Below are 13,906 nucleotides of genomic sequence, written 5' to 3' on the forward strand. Positions count from 1 at the left end.
GTGTGTGTGTGTGTGTGTGTGTTACCTAGCTGGCTGCTCCTGTATCGTCTGATGTTCCTCACCATCTCGGCCACTTTGTGCTGCAGACAGAGGGGGAGGAGTCAGTTCCTGTCTGTGATTGATGGATCCCTGCAGTGTGATGCAGTGTGGACACTGTGGGGTCTGCTGAGAGTTTCAGCATGTTAACGTGTTTATTTTAACACAGAGTCTATGGGACTAGCTCTCTGCTGCCTCTGCTGGACGTCAGAGGAACTGCAGTTTTAGTGCTTCCTGTTTCAGGCTGACAAACAGGAAGTGAGAGTGTTTGAGTGAAGAAGAATTGCAGCGGCTGTAACTGTTATTCCCTCTTCATCACAGCAAACAACTTCAAGCATATGTATCAAACTCGAGGCTAGCAGGCCACATCCAGCCCGGTGTACATTTATATCCGGCCCGCGAGATCATTGCATATAGATTTATTATTATTATTCATGTCCCGGCGATATGAAACGCTGAAACTAACTAGAAAGCGAAAATTTCAAAAGAAATTTTAAGTGTGCCTATGCCGCTGGTAATCAGTGTAGTTTGCCATTCATACAGCTACAGAGAGCAAAACTCAGCAGAGCAGCCATTCTCCACCATGAACTATGGTAAAAACAAACACCGCTCGCGCCTCACAGATGACAGCTTACAGTTTTGGGTAAAGATGAAGTGACTTTGTACAGCCCCGATTTGCAGACGCTGTGCACATAGTTTCATGAGCAGAAGTCCCATTGTACCACGGCAGACCCGACAATGTTTGCATGAACACGCTTTGAAGCATTACGTTATGGACCACTTTTCACACATGGTTGGTGTACCCACACAGCCGGCTGTAGCTTTTCAACACACAGCCCGACACACACCCAAAAAACAGCCGAGAGAGCACAGACTACGCCAGAGAGGCGTGATTGCAGATGCCGCTCAGGTGGGTCCACCTCCCCTGCAGCAGCACTGCAGACCACGCCCCGCCACACACATCAATCACGTAAAATAAATATTTATGCACTTTTGCATTCACTTTTTGTTTTTTGTTATTTTTACACAGTGTTCTGAATGATTAACAATGGTCTACAGCCAATCTTGTGTATTATTATACAAACTTTGGTTGTAAGATGCCCTACCTGGCCCCCTGGCAAAAGCTTTGCTAGATCCGCCCCTGCACAGTTACCAGCTGTCAGCTAAATAAAAAAGGAGCTTGGTGTTTATTTCTCTCAGAAACAGTTCATAACTTCCCTTCAACTCATTCATGTCACCTAAAAAAAAGGTAAACCTGTTTCTCCATCACCAGTTCAGCTCTGATGATTCGGTAAGGTCATCTCCTGGTTTCCACCAGCCGCTTCTACAGCTGTGGCTCCAGCAAACATCAGCTGATACTAGAAATTAAAATCAAATAAATTCTAACAACAGCTGATCAAGCTTAAACGTGCTGCTGTTGTTTAGCGCGATAAACAAACAAGAGAGAAAAGCCGATCATTGATCAGTTTCATGACTGAAGTTTGAACAGGCGAGAGAATGACAGGGGAGGCTGTCATAAAGTTCAACATCAGTAACTTAGCGCGCACACAGCTGTATAGAAACTCCGTCGTGCTAGCTAGCACGCAGTACAAGTTATTATAACTGATTGTAAAAAGTCAGCACAACGAAAATAAACTACACCTAAACTCGGTTTATATCTGACCCAAATAGAGTGCAGTTCATAACTTCTTACCTGAAATTCAGTTCACCTCACGCTCTGACCGGCAGCCGCCTGCTTCTCCTGCCTTCGGTTTCCCTGATCCACGATCTACCACCGGTCGATCGGCGGTCGCCTCGCCGCCTCGTTCCCTGCATGCTCTGTCTGACACACACCGGTGGATAGCTGCCCTCGGTTGTAGCTCCGTGTCAGCGACCACCAAACAACCCAGTTATTTTTTCCACATCGACCAGCATCTGGACAATCCACCGCCTTTCACGGTTTGTACCGTTACTTAAAAAAAAACCCTCATCGGCTCATAAAAACGAAAAATAAGTCCAGCTATAACCCTGAGTCAAAAAGACAGCCAACTCCGGTTAGCTAGCTAGCTGTCTAGCTCTTTGCAGGCACCGAAACCATCAGAGCTAATATGGGATGTCTTGGTAACACGAGCAGATATTTGAAGTTTACATCTGGCCAATCCACCACCTTTCACTGTTTATACCGTTACTAAAATGAATAAATAAATAAATCATCGGTCCATATAAACGAAAAATAAGTCCAGCTGTGACCACGAGACTTTACGAAGGACCGGGTGTGAAACCAGAGTAAGCCGCTCTCACTGTCATCCAGGCCGGCTGTAGCTTGTTAGCAAAGCCACGCTAGCCACACTAGCCAGCTAGCCTCAAGCAGAAACGACATCGTCAGAACATTGTCGCTAATATGGGATGTTTTGACAAAACGAGCAGATATTTGAAGTTTACACACCTATATTCTCGCCTGAAAATATCTTAAAAGTTTATTTTGTGACCTAGAAACAGTATTAAGAGGAAAATAAAAACTAAGTGATGGCCGCCATTGTTTGACTCGGCAGAGGCGTGCTATGAATTGTGGGATATTGAGTTTTCCACCAAGCATTACCGTAACTTTTGAATGATTTGCGCAACCTTAAAAATTCCAATGGCTCCTGAAAGCAGCGACGCTGTGCGCACCGTTGATATTGTCATCATTACGGTAATCCAAATAAGGGTAGACAGGCCGTACTACTCCCGGCATACCACTAGAGAGAGCCAACACACCACAAATGAAGTTTGAAATTTGTATCAGTGGGACCAAAAGATGGAGCCAACACACCAGAAATGAAGTCTGTTTCTATGGCGCCAAAAGAAGAATCTTTCTAAATTTGCACTAAAATATTAATATTTAAAAAACTATAAAAGTCATAAACACCAAAAGTGTATACCATACTAGTCCAGCTCCAGCCGCACAAAATGATCTAACATATGTAACCCTATTGTCAAAACTGTTTGGCAGAGAAGCGCGGGAAAATTTTCACTAAAATATTAATATTTAAAAAACTATAATAGTCATAAACACCAAAAGTCATAGCACACCATTCCTGATCTAGCCGCACAAAATGTAATAATAATAAATCCGAGGAATAGTAATATGTGTGCCTCTTGGCATAGGCACACATAATAATAATAATAATAATAATAATAATAATAATAATAATAAATCCGAGGAATAGTAATATGTGTGCCTCTTGGCATAGGCACACATAATAATAATAATAATAATAATAATAAATCTGAGGAATAGTAATATGTGTGCCTCTTGGCATAGGCACACATAATAATAATAATAATAATAATAATAAATCCGAGGAATAGTATTATGTGTGCCTCTTGGCATAGGCACACATAATAAATCCGACGAATAGTAATATGTGTGCCTCTTGGCATAGGCACACATAATAATAATAATAATAATAATAATAAATCCGAGGAATAGTAATATGTGTGCCTCTTGGCATAGGCACACATAATAATAATAATAATAATAATAATAAATCCGAGGAATAGTAATATGTGTGCCTCTTGGCATAGGCACACATAATAAATCCGACGAATAGTAATATGTGTGCCTCTTGGCATAGGCACACATAATAAATCCGACGAATACTAATATGTGTGCCTCTTGGCATAGGCACACATAACTACAGATCTGATAATGCAGCGCTTCACCATGCTCGCCGAGCGCTAGGCTACCTGAGAACGTTAATCAAGTCAAGCTTCTGTTGATGTACACAACCCTACTGTAAAGTTACTGTGAAGCTAGCCCCTCACAGTGGAGAAATGTGGATTCTGAAATCAGAGCCTTTCATGGTACAAGTACACTGTTACAGATAAACCCAACAAAACGCAGATGTTGGCAAAGCCTGAGTAGTCTAAGGAGCTCGGAAAGAAAAGTGTCGTCTTTAAGTTTCCTTGAAAAAGTTTCATCCGAGAAGCTTCTTCAGTTCTAAGAGCAACGGGTGGAGAGTCCCCAAGAGGGTCATGGGCCCACTATTGATCCTCAACCTAATCATATGAGCCAAGGTGTGGAAAGAGGTGTGGGTCACAATCAGCCAAAGTTTCAGGTGAACCCGTTGTTGCTCCACCCTATCATGTGACTTACTGAGGTGAAATCAGGCTGATTGTAAGGATGCAGGAGGAGAACTGCATCATGACCATAACCACCATCATATCCTGTAGCCAAGTAATGTTGATCCAAGTCGGCTCAACCTTGTTCCCAGATGCACACTGTGGTGAGTTCGCACAGCGCTTTGGTGACTTTGAAGCACAAAAAGAAAATTTGGAGCTGCTTCGCGTCTCATTGACGTGGAAACTGCACCCGTGCAGGTGCAGCTGCAGTGTAACGGGACGCTCGGTTTGTTCGCTCCATTCCTGAAGCCGCAGCTCCGTCTACATGCGGCTCGAACCTGGTGCCTGTTTGGTAGCACATATCTGTGAGAAGCTGAACACAGATGAACACCTGCGGTCCATCCTGACGAACTCCACGACGCACGACCTCACACCAAACTAACGAACTTGTTGCCAAAAGCAGAAGCAGCTCTGACAAAACGAAGAGCAAAGAAAACTCAGTGTTTTCATTTGTTGTTATTTTAGCTTTTGCTGAAAAGGACACAAATTGTATTTATTTTTTCTTTGCAGCACATTCATGTTTCTAACTTATCTAATTTTGACAGGAGATATTTGAATGGAGACCAAAATATTTAAAGTTTAAGCTTATTTATTCTGGAGTAATATTCTCGTCTGTTTTTATTCATATTTATCTTCAAAAACATTTCATTTTAGTACGTTCAATAAATGTTTATCCTGTTCGTCCCGCGACCGAAAGTGTCTGAATCACAACATTTAAACTCTGAGCTGGTTTTTAGGTGCGAGCGTGACGCCACTCACCATCTTCTCAAAGTTGACGAGTTCACCGTGAAACGTTTTGCAGCTCTCGTGAAGAAACGTCAAGTCTGGCAGGAAAAAACGAGACGTCAGGCGGCGATGAGTCGAGGACACAAAAACACAGAACACGTGACGAGCCACAGAATCAGTGATGCACACAACAATCAAACAAACTGCAGTCAGACGTGTTTTTAAAGCAACATATTAACAAAGGAGAGAAAAACAAAACAAATAACATAAAACCTGATTAAGGAGATAACGGAAGACACAAAAATGAAAGAACAAACGACCAAACAAAGAAACCGGGACAGCGATCGATCACGTGTTAATGTGCAAGTGCAGCGCTGTCATCACCACAAGGGGGCGCCGAGGGAAACCAAAAATATCAGCTGTAATCCCAGATTCCTGATTTTAACTCTTCACTTCCATCTCTATGGTTGTTACCATGGAGACAGAGAGCTAAAGGCAGCACACACACACACACACACACACACACACACACACACACACACTCACACACAGGTTCAGACACTTCAAAGAGTCCTCTTCTTCGTTGGTTCTGAGGTCGTCCTCGCTCTAGTTTTTCTTTCTTTCATCTTGTTTAACTTTTTTACTTCTTAAAACACACACACACACACACACACACACACACACAGTGAGAGGCATGCTGTGTGTGTGTGTCTGTGTGTGTGTGTGGCAGGTTAACAGCAGCTGATTAGCCAAAGGTGCTAATTAGCGAGGTGCAGCTAGCCGCTGTGGTCCACAGCTGGAGGTGTGCGAGTCTCAGAGGACCAATCAGAGCGATTTATGAACGATCGATGAGTGAACTGGTGGACCTAGATGTGTTTACCTCGTGCTCCTGATTCCAGGAGACCCTGGAGAGGAGAAAGCTGCAGCGGGTTTCATCAGCAGAGGGAAACAAACCAAACGTCCTGAACATTAAAGAAGAAAATCGTCTCCGGGGTTTCTGCGCTTCCATTAAAAATGCTTTTTATATCTCAGAGTCCACGCTGAGTCTGAGAACTGGAATAATGGAAGACTTCCAGAAGATTTGACTTCCTGATTTTCAGCTTTCCTCAGTTTCATAGATTCAGCTAAATCCTGCAGTCAAACCTGTAGTGATTCATCAGTATTTACCTCAGCGTCACCGAAGCACCGCAGACGCTGCTGTCACACCTGGTAATGTGCTGATGTCAGCGTGCAGGCTCACCTTTGAGCAGCAGAGGAGTGAAGGGGATCAGCGGAGGCCTCAGGCTGGTGATCAGGTCTCTGTAGGACTTGTGGTTCCTGGACGGGTCCTGTGGGACAGCGTGACGGTCAGAGCGTCATCGTTCTAACTCGGGTCAGAAAGCATTAGAGATAAAAACGTGTGACTCACCGCGATGCTTTCAAACTGCTGAAACTGCTTCCTGAACTTCCCCGGCAGACCCTGAACAACAGAGAGGACAGCAGTGAGACACTGACGGACACATGGCCACACATTTATCAGCGCTTCATATTTCACTGCTGCAGAACAACAACTCAACGATCAATCTTAGACCACACGGTCAGCGTGACGAGTGAAATACGGACAAACGGCAGGGAGTCGGTCAGACAGAAGGCGCTGTGCTGCAAAGTTTCCTTTACTAATGAGTGCTAACCGGAAGAGAAAGTTGCTGGTTGTAGTGGGAAGGTACAACTTTTCCACCGCTTCGCAAACAGTTGCAGAAAAGTTGGAGTCCTTCGTGTAAAGCACAGGCAACAGCGGCAACCTGCATGGGGGCTTTTGTTGCAGCAGAGAACCCCCCCAGCAACCACTCGCCAGCCGCTCTGGAAACATGTTACCAAAGCAACTGGAGGTTACCACAGGGTCACCGTGGTAACCTCCGGTTGCGATCAATCGTCACATCGTAGAGGCGTATTCACACGGTTTATAAAAGTTAGCCAGCCCTGTAAAGTTTCCTGCAGCGCCCCCTTCAGGTCTGCACAGCTCTAACACCTCTGCTGGAGAACACACGGCGTCCTACCTCCCAGGTGAGCCTCAGCCTGCTGACGGCGGGGTTGTCCAGACCCAGAACCACGGCGAGGAAGGACAGCAGGTCCTGCTGCTGCTTACAGCTGAAACACAGAAGAAGACGATCATCTTTAAACCTACCACAGAAGAAGAAGAGCGGACTGCCTCATGATCTCAGGGGGGCGCAGCTCCTCTCCTGAGTCCCCTCATTAACTCAAATCAGTTTTGTGTGTGTGCGCGGTGTGTTCGTGCGTGGACTCACAGCGCTGCGATCTTGATGAACTTGCGGAGCAGCTGGATCCTCTTCGGCAGCGACTGACACTGCAGGATCTCCGTGGCGACCCAGTGCTGCACCTCGCTGCACCGCTGCAGTACCAGCTCCAGGTTCAGGGGGCGCCAGCGCGACTGCTCTCCGTGAAACACGTAACACACAAACTCCACCTGCAGGAGACACCAATGAAGAAGACGTGCGTTTGTTCGTTTGTGGGCTGAAGCTGCGTCACTGAGACAGAACAGCCTTCAAATCCTGCGGCGCACTCCGACCTCGTGCACGCAGCTGAAGAGCTCCCAGTCGAACACCACCAGCTGATTGGCCACCTCCTCTGCCGACATGTCGTGGAGTTTACTGTCGCCCGGCGTCCAGTGGATCTCCTCAGGAAGAGGAAGCTGAGGAAACAGGAAATGATCTCATCAGAATCACAGAAGATATAAGAGAGGGAGTGAGACAGATTTTATTCATAAAACCCCAGCAAGCTGCTACTGCATCCTGATTGGTCGGTTAAACATCAGGTGATAGCAGCGAAGTTAAAGCTCTGCAGAAAGGTCCTCGTGTGCAGCTGGATGCACAGGAATCAGGTGCACGTGTGCATGTTTGGGTAACCTTTGTTTCAACGACAACCATGAACCAATCAGATCCTCACCAGTGAGTCGAGTTCGGAGGGTTCGCAGGCGAACAGGTGAGTGTTGACTCCCAGCGTGGTGAAGACGGCCTCGTCGCTGGGACGAAACACGGCTTTCTCTGAACACACAACACACCCATTAATAACACACAGACAGAGCTGTTTGTGTGTGTGTGTGCGTGTGTGTGTGCAGACCTCCGGCTGACGTCACGGCCACCAGTATGAGGTTTCCCGGCAGGACCGGCTGGTCTTCGCTGTACTGGAGCTTCTCTTTGACCAGAGCCAGAATCTCTCCAACCCGGCAGGACAGACGGCTCCTGATGGTGACGTAGGAATGATCCGGAGTGTACACCCTGCAGAAGACTGAACACACACACACACACACACACACGCGTCAGCTGCAGCTGAACCGCCATGATGTCAGTGAGTCCTCTGAGCGCGTGCAGACAGCATCAAAGATGGCCGCAGTCACGTGACATCACGGCTTGTATGGCTTGTTGTTACTCATACCGGTATTTCCAACCACTTATCGACGCTCTGAACACAGTTAGAACTATAAGAACAAAATAAGCACAGAAACTGAACAGATGTCACCCTGACCTCCACTCCTGGGCTTTACATCATTCTGTGGTGTCCATTCTCACAATATTGGAGGAAAAGTCCGACCACATGTAGGAGCTGCTGCATCCAGCAGCTTTCTCTCTTCTCTGAACTTTTTAAGCATCTCTCTCAGTCCTGATCAGCTGATCAGCATAGTCTGTTTTCCATGACACAGGTCTAACACAACAAACTGGTGTAAAGTAAAAAGTAAATACGTTACGGGAGCAATGCGCTCACTGCCAGCACGTGGGAGAGGCATTTCTTTATAAATCTTAAATAAGATGTAATAGAGAGATTAAAAACCTCTATTATAATAAACTGAGATTAGAAAACAGCACTTACAGAGCAAAAACAGGCATTTTGGCCGCTTAGTCCAGTGAAGCAACACAAGATAGTTTATACTTGTCTGAGAAATCCACGAAGCCTTCCACGGACACGCTCAGAGTGTGAGCTATCCGTTTTCTCCCAGTGTGCGCTTCAGGTCAGAACTTGTTCCCAGTTGACGTCCCCGCAGCGCGGCATCTCCACCGCGTAACCCCGCTTCTTCATATCCTCCGCCGCTTCTGATGCACTCTTGTGCAGGCGTGGACCGCTCTCCAATGAGTTCTCCGTTTAGCTGATGGTGTCTGGAAACGTATTTTTTGTTCTTTGAGGATCTTCTTAATGTCCTTGTTTTCTTTGAGCTTGTTGTTAATCTCAGTCGGTAAGTCCTGTGTAAATGTGACAGTTTTGCCCTCGTAAGAGGCCCAGGCTGCTCTCAGGATTTTGTCTTTTCTGTCATACCTCTGAAAATTAACCACAATAGACCTTGCAATCGCTGTGCCTTGCAGCCTTGGTCCCAGTGATCGGTGAGATCGCTGAATCTGCAAATCCTCATCGTCGGGAAGGGCAAGTTCTTTCTTTATGAAGCAGTTAATGAATGCCATCATTCCCCTCAGCACCTTCCTTAATTCCGTACATATGGAGGTTGTTGCGACGCGATCTTCCTTCCAGGTCCGTGACTTTGGTCTGGAGAGTTTTCTGCTGGTCCAGACAGTTAGCGCATCTCTCAGGTCCACATTCACTGTCTCAAGTTCGTTCACACGTTGTTCTGCTTCAGTTCACCTCGTGGCGTGATTACGAATATCCACGATGGCATCTTGTAGCTTCTGGTTCATCTGGGCCTTTAGGTTATTCAGATCTTCTTTGATTCCTTTCCCATCTCTCGGATGTTATCGCTCAAAATTTGTACCGTTAGCCATTGTTAGCTCGTTTTCCTCGCTTTGCTCCGTGCTCCTCTTCGTGCTAGCTTCGTTGTCGTCGTCCTGTAAGGTGTCTTTTGCTTCTCCATAACTTTTGGAGCCCCCCTGTGTCTTTTTACATCTGCCTCCACCCATTGTATATCATCGTCAGTATGAATACGTCTATTATATCGAGTTTGTGGAGTTTTCCTCACTTATGATCAGGAGCGGTCAAAAAGTTAATCCGCCATCTTGGAGCGCTCACCGGACGACTTAAAGTGGCTTTTATGCAACCAGCAAGTTGTTTTTTGACTGGAAATGACACCAGTGTCTCCCAAAAGGAAATAAGATGATGTACAAGAAGCATTATTGTGGAAAAAATATTTCTCAGCTTTTATTTACATTTGAGCAAAAAGTGTCAGAATTATTCCTGCCCTTCTCAAACTGCCACAATCTCTGGGAAAATCCAAAGTTCTGTACCAGTCCAAATAGTCCGAGCTGTTCTGAAGCCTCCTAATATTATTAACAAAATACAAGATGTTCCGCACTGTGGAAAATCTCAGAGGACGCGGTCGGAAGCCCAAAGTGACGCCTGTGCTGGCCGGGAGGACAGCGAGAGAGGTGAAAAAGTCCAAGGATCACCACCGAGGCCATCCTGGTGAATCTGGGCTCTGCTGGTGGAAAAGGCAGACAGTCCAGCGGACACTGCACGCTGCTGGGGTCCACGGGTGCAGACCAAGGAGGACGGTACTCCTCCAGATGAGGCACACAAAAGCTCGCTTGGCCTTCAAATGCACATCTGGACAAAGAAGAAGACTTCTGGTCGTCTGTGTTTTGGTCAGATGAAACAAAAATTGAATTGTTTGGTCACAATGATGTTTCCTTTATTTGGCGTAAAAAAGTAGAAGCCTTCAACCCAAAGAACACCGTCCCCACTGTCCGACATGGTGGTGGGAACCTAACGCTCTGGGGCTGTTTTTCAGCCAATAACCCAGGGAACCAATCACAGTAAACGACAGCATGAAAAAAAGAGCGATACATGAAGATTCTGAAGGACAACATCAGGCAGTCTGCAGAGGAGCTTGGCCTTGGGCACCAGTGGACATTTCAGCACAACAATGACCCAAAACACAGCAAACGTGGTGAATAAACGGTTAGCAGACAACATGAACGTTTTGCAGCGGCCCAGCCAGTCCTGACTTGAATCCAACTGAGAATCTGTGGAGGGAGCGAAAGGTCAGGGTGATGGCAAGAGCCTGAAAGATTTGGAGCTCATTGCTAAAGATGAATGTGCAAAAATACCCGTGGAGACGTGCAAAAAGCTGCTCTGCAATAATAGGAAGCGTTTGATTGGTGTAATAGCCAATAAAGGTTTTTCTATTGATCATTGAGAAGGGTATGAATAATTCTGACACTTTTTGCTCAAATGTATAAAAAAGCTGATAAATGTTTTTTTTCCACAATAATGCTTCTTGTACATCATCTTATTATCTTTTGGGAGACACTGGTGTCATTTTCAGTCAAAAAACAACTTGCTTCTTTGTATCGTTGGGACTTGCTTTATTGGGCCTCATACGTCAAATTAAAAACTCTATAAATAAAGAGGAAAAAAAAACAACTTGCTGGTTGAATAAAAGTAACTTTAAGTCAAAATTTGCCAGGAGTATGAATAATTATGGGCTTGACTGTAAATAAACCTGACTGACTGCAGGACACACACACAGACACACACACGGAGCGCCCTGCTGTTTTTGCTCTCCTCCTGCTGTGAGTGTGTGTGTCTGTGTGTTCTGGGTGTGTCGCTGTGTGATTTGTTTATCCCTGCCACAGACTGCAGGTGTGTTTGCATTCAAACTCTGTGTGTGTTTACAGATTACACCACTTTTGTGTTTGTGTCCGTGCACGTGTGCGTGCGTGCGAGGGCGGCGTACTCTCGTCGGAGCCTCTGAAGGCCTCTCTGGGCTGCAGGCAGGCGTCGATGCGTCTGAAGTGTCTGAACAGAGGGCGGACCTGCTTCTTCCTGCTCTCCTTCTCCTCGTCACAGCTGCTTGCAGAGCAAACACACACGTCAAGTCATAAATACAAACAATAATTACATAGAAACTGAGAGTAATTCACATAAAATATAACAAATCAATGAATGGTAATTATTACAGTAAATATTTAACAGAGTATAAAAATGATTAATAAAAAGTGTTTCATTGTTTAAGCTGTGAGAGTACGAAAATATAAACGCAACATTAATGAGGAATAATAATATAATAACTGTGAGTCACGATGCAGCGCCGCAGCAAAGTCATAAAGAAACCTTTCAGAACGTGTCAGGAAAACAGGGCAACATGCAGAAATCAACACATGATAAGCGTGCTGTGTGCAGACTGTACACAGGTTACTGCGCTCTGATTGGTCAGGTGTAGGTCACACGGGGCTAGAGACCAGTCTGTAACCCTGCATGAAACTGGCTGCAAACATGGCGCGTCACCTAAAAACCACTTGTGATGGATTCAGACGCCCGAACTTTGTATGGAAGTTTGCACCCGCTGACTGCACTGTGTGTGTGTGTTACTGTGTGTGTGTTACTGTGTGTGTCTTACGGGCAGTGTAAGATCTCGGTCCATCGCTGCAGTTTGAGGACGTCCTCCACCAGTTCAGGATACCGGGCCAACTCCTGTACGGCACACATGTACAGCTCCTGCACACACACACACACACACACACACACACACACACACACACACACACACACACACACACACACACACACAGATCAGATCCCAGCAGTGATTGTGAAAAATAAGTATTAAAATAAAAAATGGATGTTTGTGCATCGACCACCATGATGCAGTCGTCACGCTGACAGTGGGAGGAGTCACAGGTGTGGAAACATGCAGGTGGGAGCAGATTTGGAGCTTTTTAACATTATTTATTATTATTATTGTTTTTCCAGAAATTTGGATCCGACCTGCAGGAACCACTCAGGGTGTGTGTGTGTGTCTGCGTGTGTGTGTGTCTGCGTGTGTGTCTGCGTGTGTGTGTCTGCGTCTGCGTGTGTGTAACCTTGGGGAAGCTGTTGCTGCGCTCGCCCTCCTCCTGCAGCAGCTCTCTGTAGGTGTCCAGGTATCGAAACGCCACCGTCAGCACCGCCTGCTTCCTCTCTGCTCCATCCATCACTCCCTCCATCTCTCCGTCCCTCTCCCCTCTTCCTCTCCCTCCTCCCTCTCTCCTCCACCCCTCCGCCTCCCCGTCCTTCCCTCCTCCATCTCCCTCCAGGCTGAATCTGGAAAAGTCGAGTTAAGGAGGAAACACATTTGTGGCGTTCGCCTGAAGCTTCGCTCTGAAACCAGGACGTCTGCACCAAATCTTACAGGTGTGATTGTTGTTGTCATCACAAACAAACAGCAGCCAGCACGAGCACATAATCAGCTGTTTCAGCTTCACAGAGCTGCAGCTTGGAGACGCCGCCATGATGACCCACATATCACCACACACACACACACACACACACACACACACACACACAAACATCTGCCTCACACAGACTCTTTTTTTCCTCTCCTCTGATTGGCCGATGATGCTGCTTTTTGTTTTTTATCCTCTTTATGAAAACAGAACTACAGTTCCCATGATCCCCTGGGAATGCACACAGGAAGTGCAGAGCTGAGAAAAGTTAAAAGCAGCTGAGCTGTGAGTGACGCTCGCGTTCGTGGTGAATCATCACGACTGTTCAACGCGGCGAGACTGAAGGCCTGACGAGCGGCATTTCTCTGATCACGGATCTGTCCACGAAGAAGGTTAAATGTGCCCGGGCCCCGTCTGATCCCTTCACCCCTTCCTGAACGTCTCGTGTTCTTGAACATGGAGCTCTCTCTCCGCCTGTCCTTCCCTTTCTTCTTTCGCCCACATCCCCCTCTGCTCCTCTTCCTCTCAGCTCTTCATCGCTCTCTGTGGCTGGAAGTGGACGCAGATCTGCGACTGCAGCAGAAATCTGCTTTTCTGCACTGTGAGTGTCGAGCTGCTGCACCAATCATTAAACGTGCTCTTTATTCATTTTTAAACTGGGTTAGAGGACGAAGAGCTGACGGTAAAGATAAGATGTGAGCGTCCTGCTCAGCTGATCTGAGATCAGTTTCAGGTCTGAGTCTTGTTCCTGTTGGATGCTACAGAGCGCGCTCAGTGGCTGAGGAGACTGAGGTAGTTCAGCCGGTGATGACGGTCTCTTCCTGTGTGTACGCCCACAGGTTTTCAGGACTTCCTGTTCT

At 46.4% G+C, this 13,906-nt stretch overlaps 1 protein-coding gene across 1 annotated transcript in view; it reads right to left on the reverse strand.

The window, feature by feature from the left end:
- Positions 1-13,906, reverse strand: part of rapgefl1 (Rap guanine nucleotide exchange factor (GEF)-like 1) — a 35,535-nt gene that overhangs the window by 7,503 nt on the left and 14,126 nt on the right. The window contains exons 4-15 of the mRNA XM_063472585.2: positions 12,705-12,924; positions 12,242-12,339; positions 11,579-11,691; positions 8,023-8,190; positions 7,849-7,946; positions 7,472-7,594; positions 7,191-7,369; positions 6,942-7,032; positions 6,314-6,364; positions 6,146-6,233; positions 4,939-5,003; positions 26-80 (exon numbers count right to left, since the gene is read on the reverse strand). Coding sequence (XP_063328655.1) covers positions 26-80; positions 4,939-5,003; positions 6,146-6,233; positions 6,314-6,364; positions 6,942-7,032; positions 7,191-7,369; positions 7,472-7,594; positions 7,849-7,946; positions 8,023-8,190; positions 11,579-11,691; positions 12,242-12,339; positions 12,705-12,924 — 1,349 coding nt within the window. The remainder of the gene's footprint in view (positions 1-25; positions 81-4,938; positions 5,004-6,145; positions 6,234-6,313; positions 6,365-6,941; positions 7,033-7,190; positions 7,370-7,471; positions 7,595-7,848; positions 7,947-8,022; positions 8,191-11,578; positions 11,692-12,241; positions 12,340-12,704; positions 12,925-13,906) is intronic.

Source organism: Pelmatolapia mariae, linkage group LG4 (genome assembly GCF_036321145.2).
Source record: "Pelmatolapia mariae isolate MD_Pm_ZW linkage group LG4, Pm_UMD_F_2, whole genome shotgun sequence".
Classification (NCBI taxonomy): Eukaryota; Metazoa; Chordata; class Actinopteri; order Cichliformes; family Cichlidae; genus Pelmatolapia; species Pelmatolapia mariae.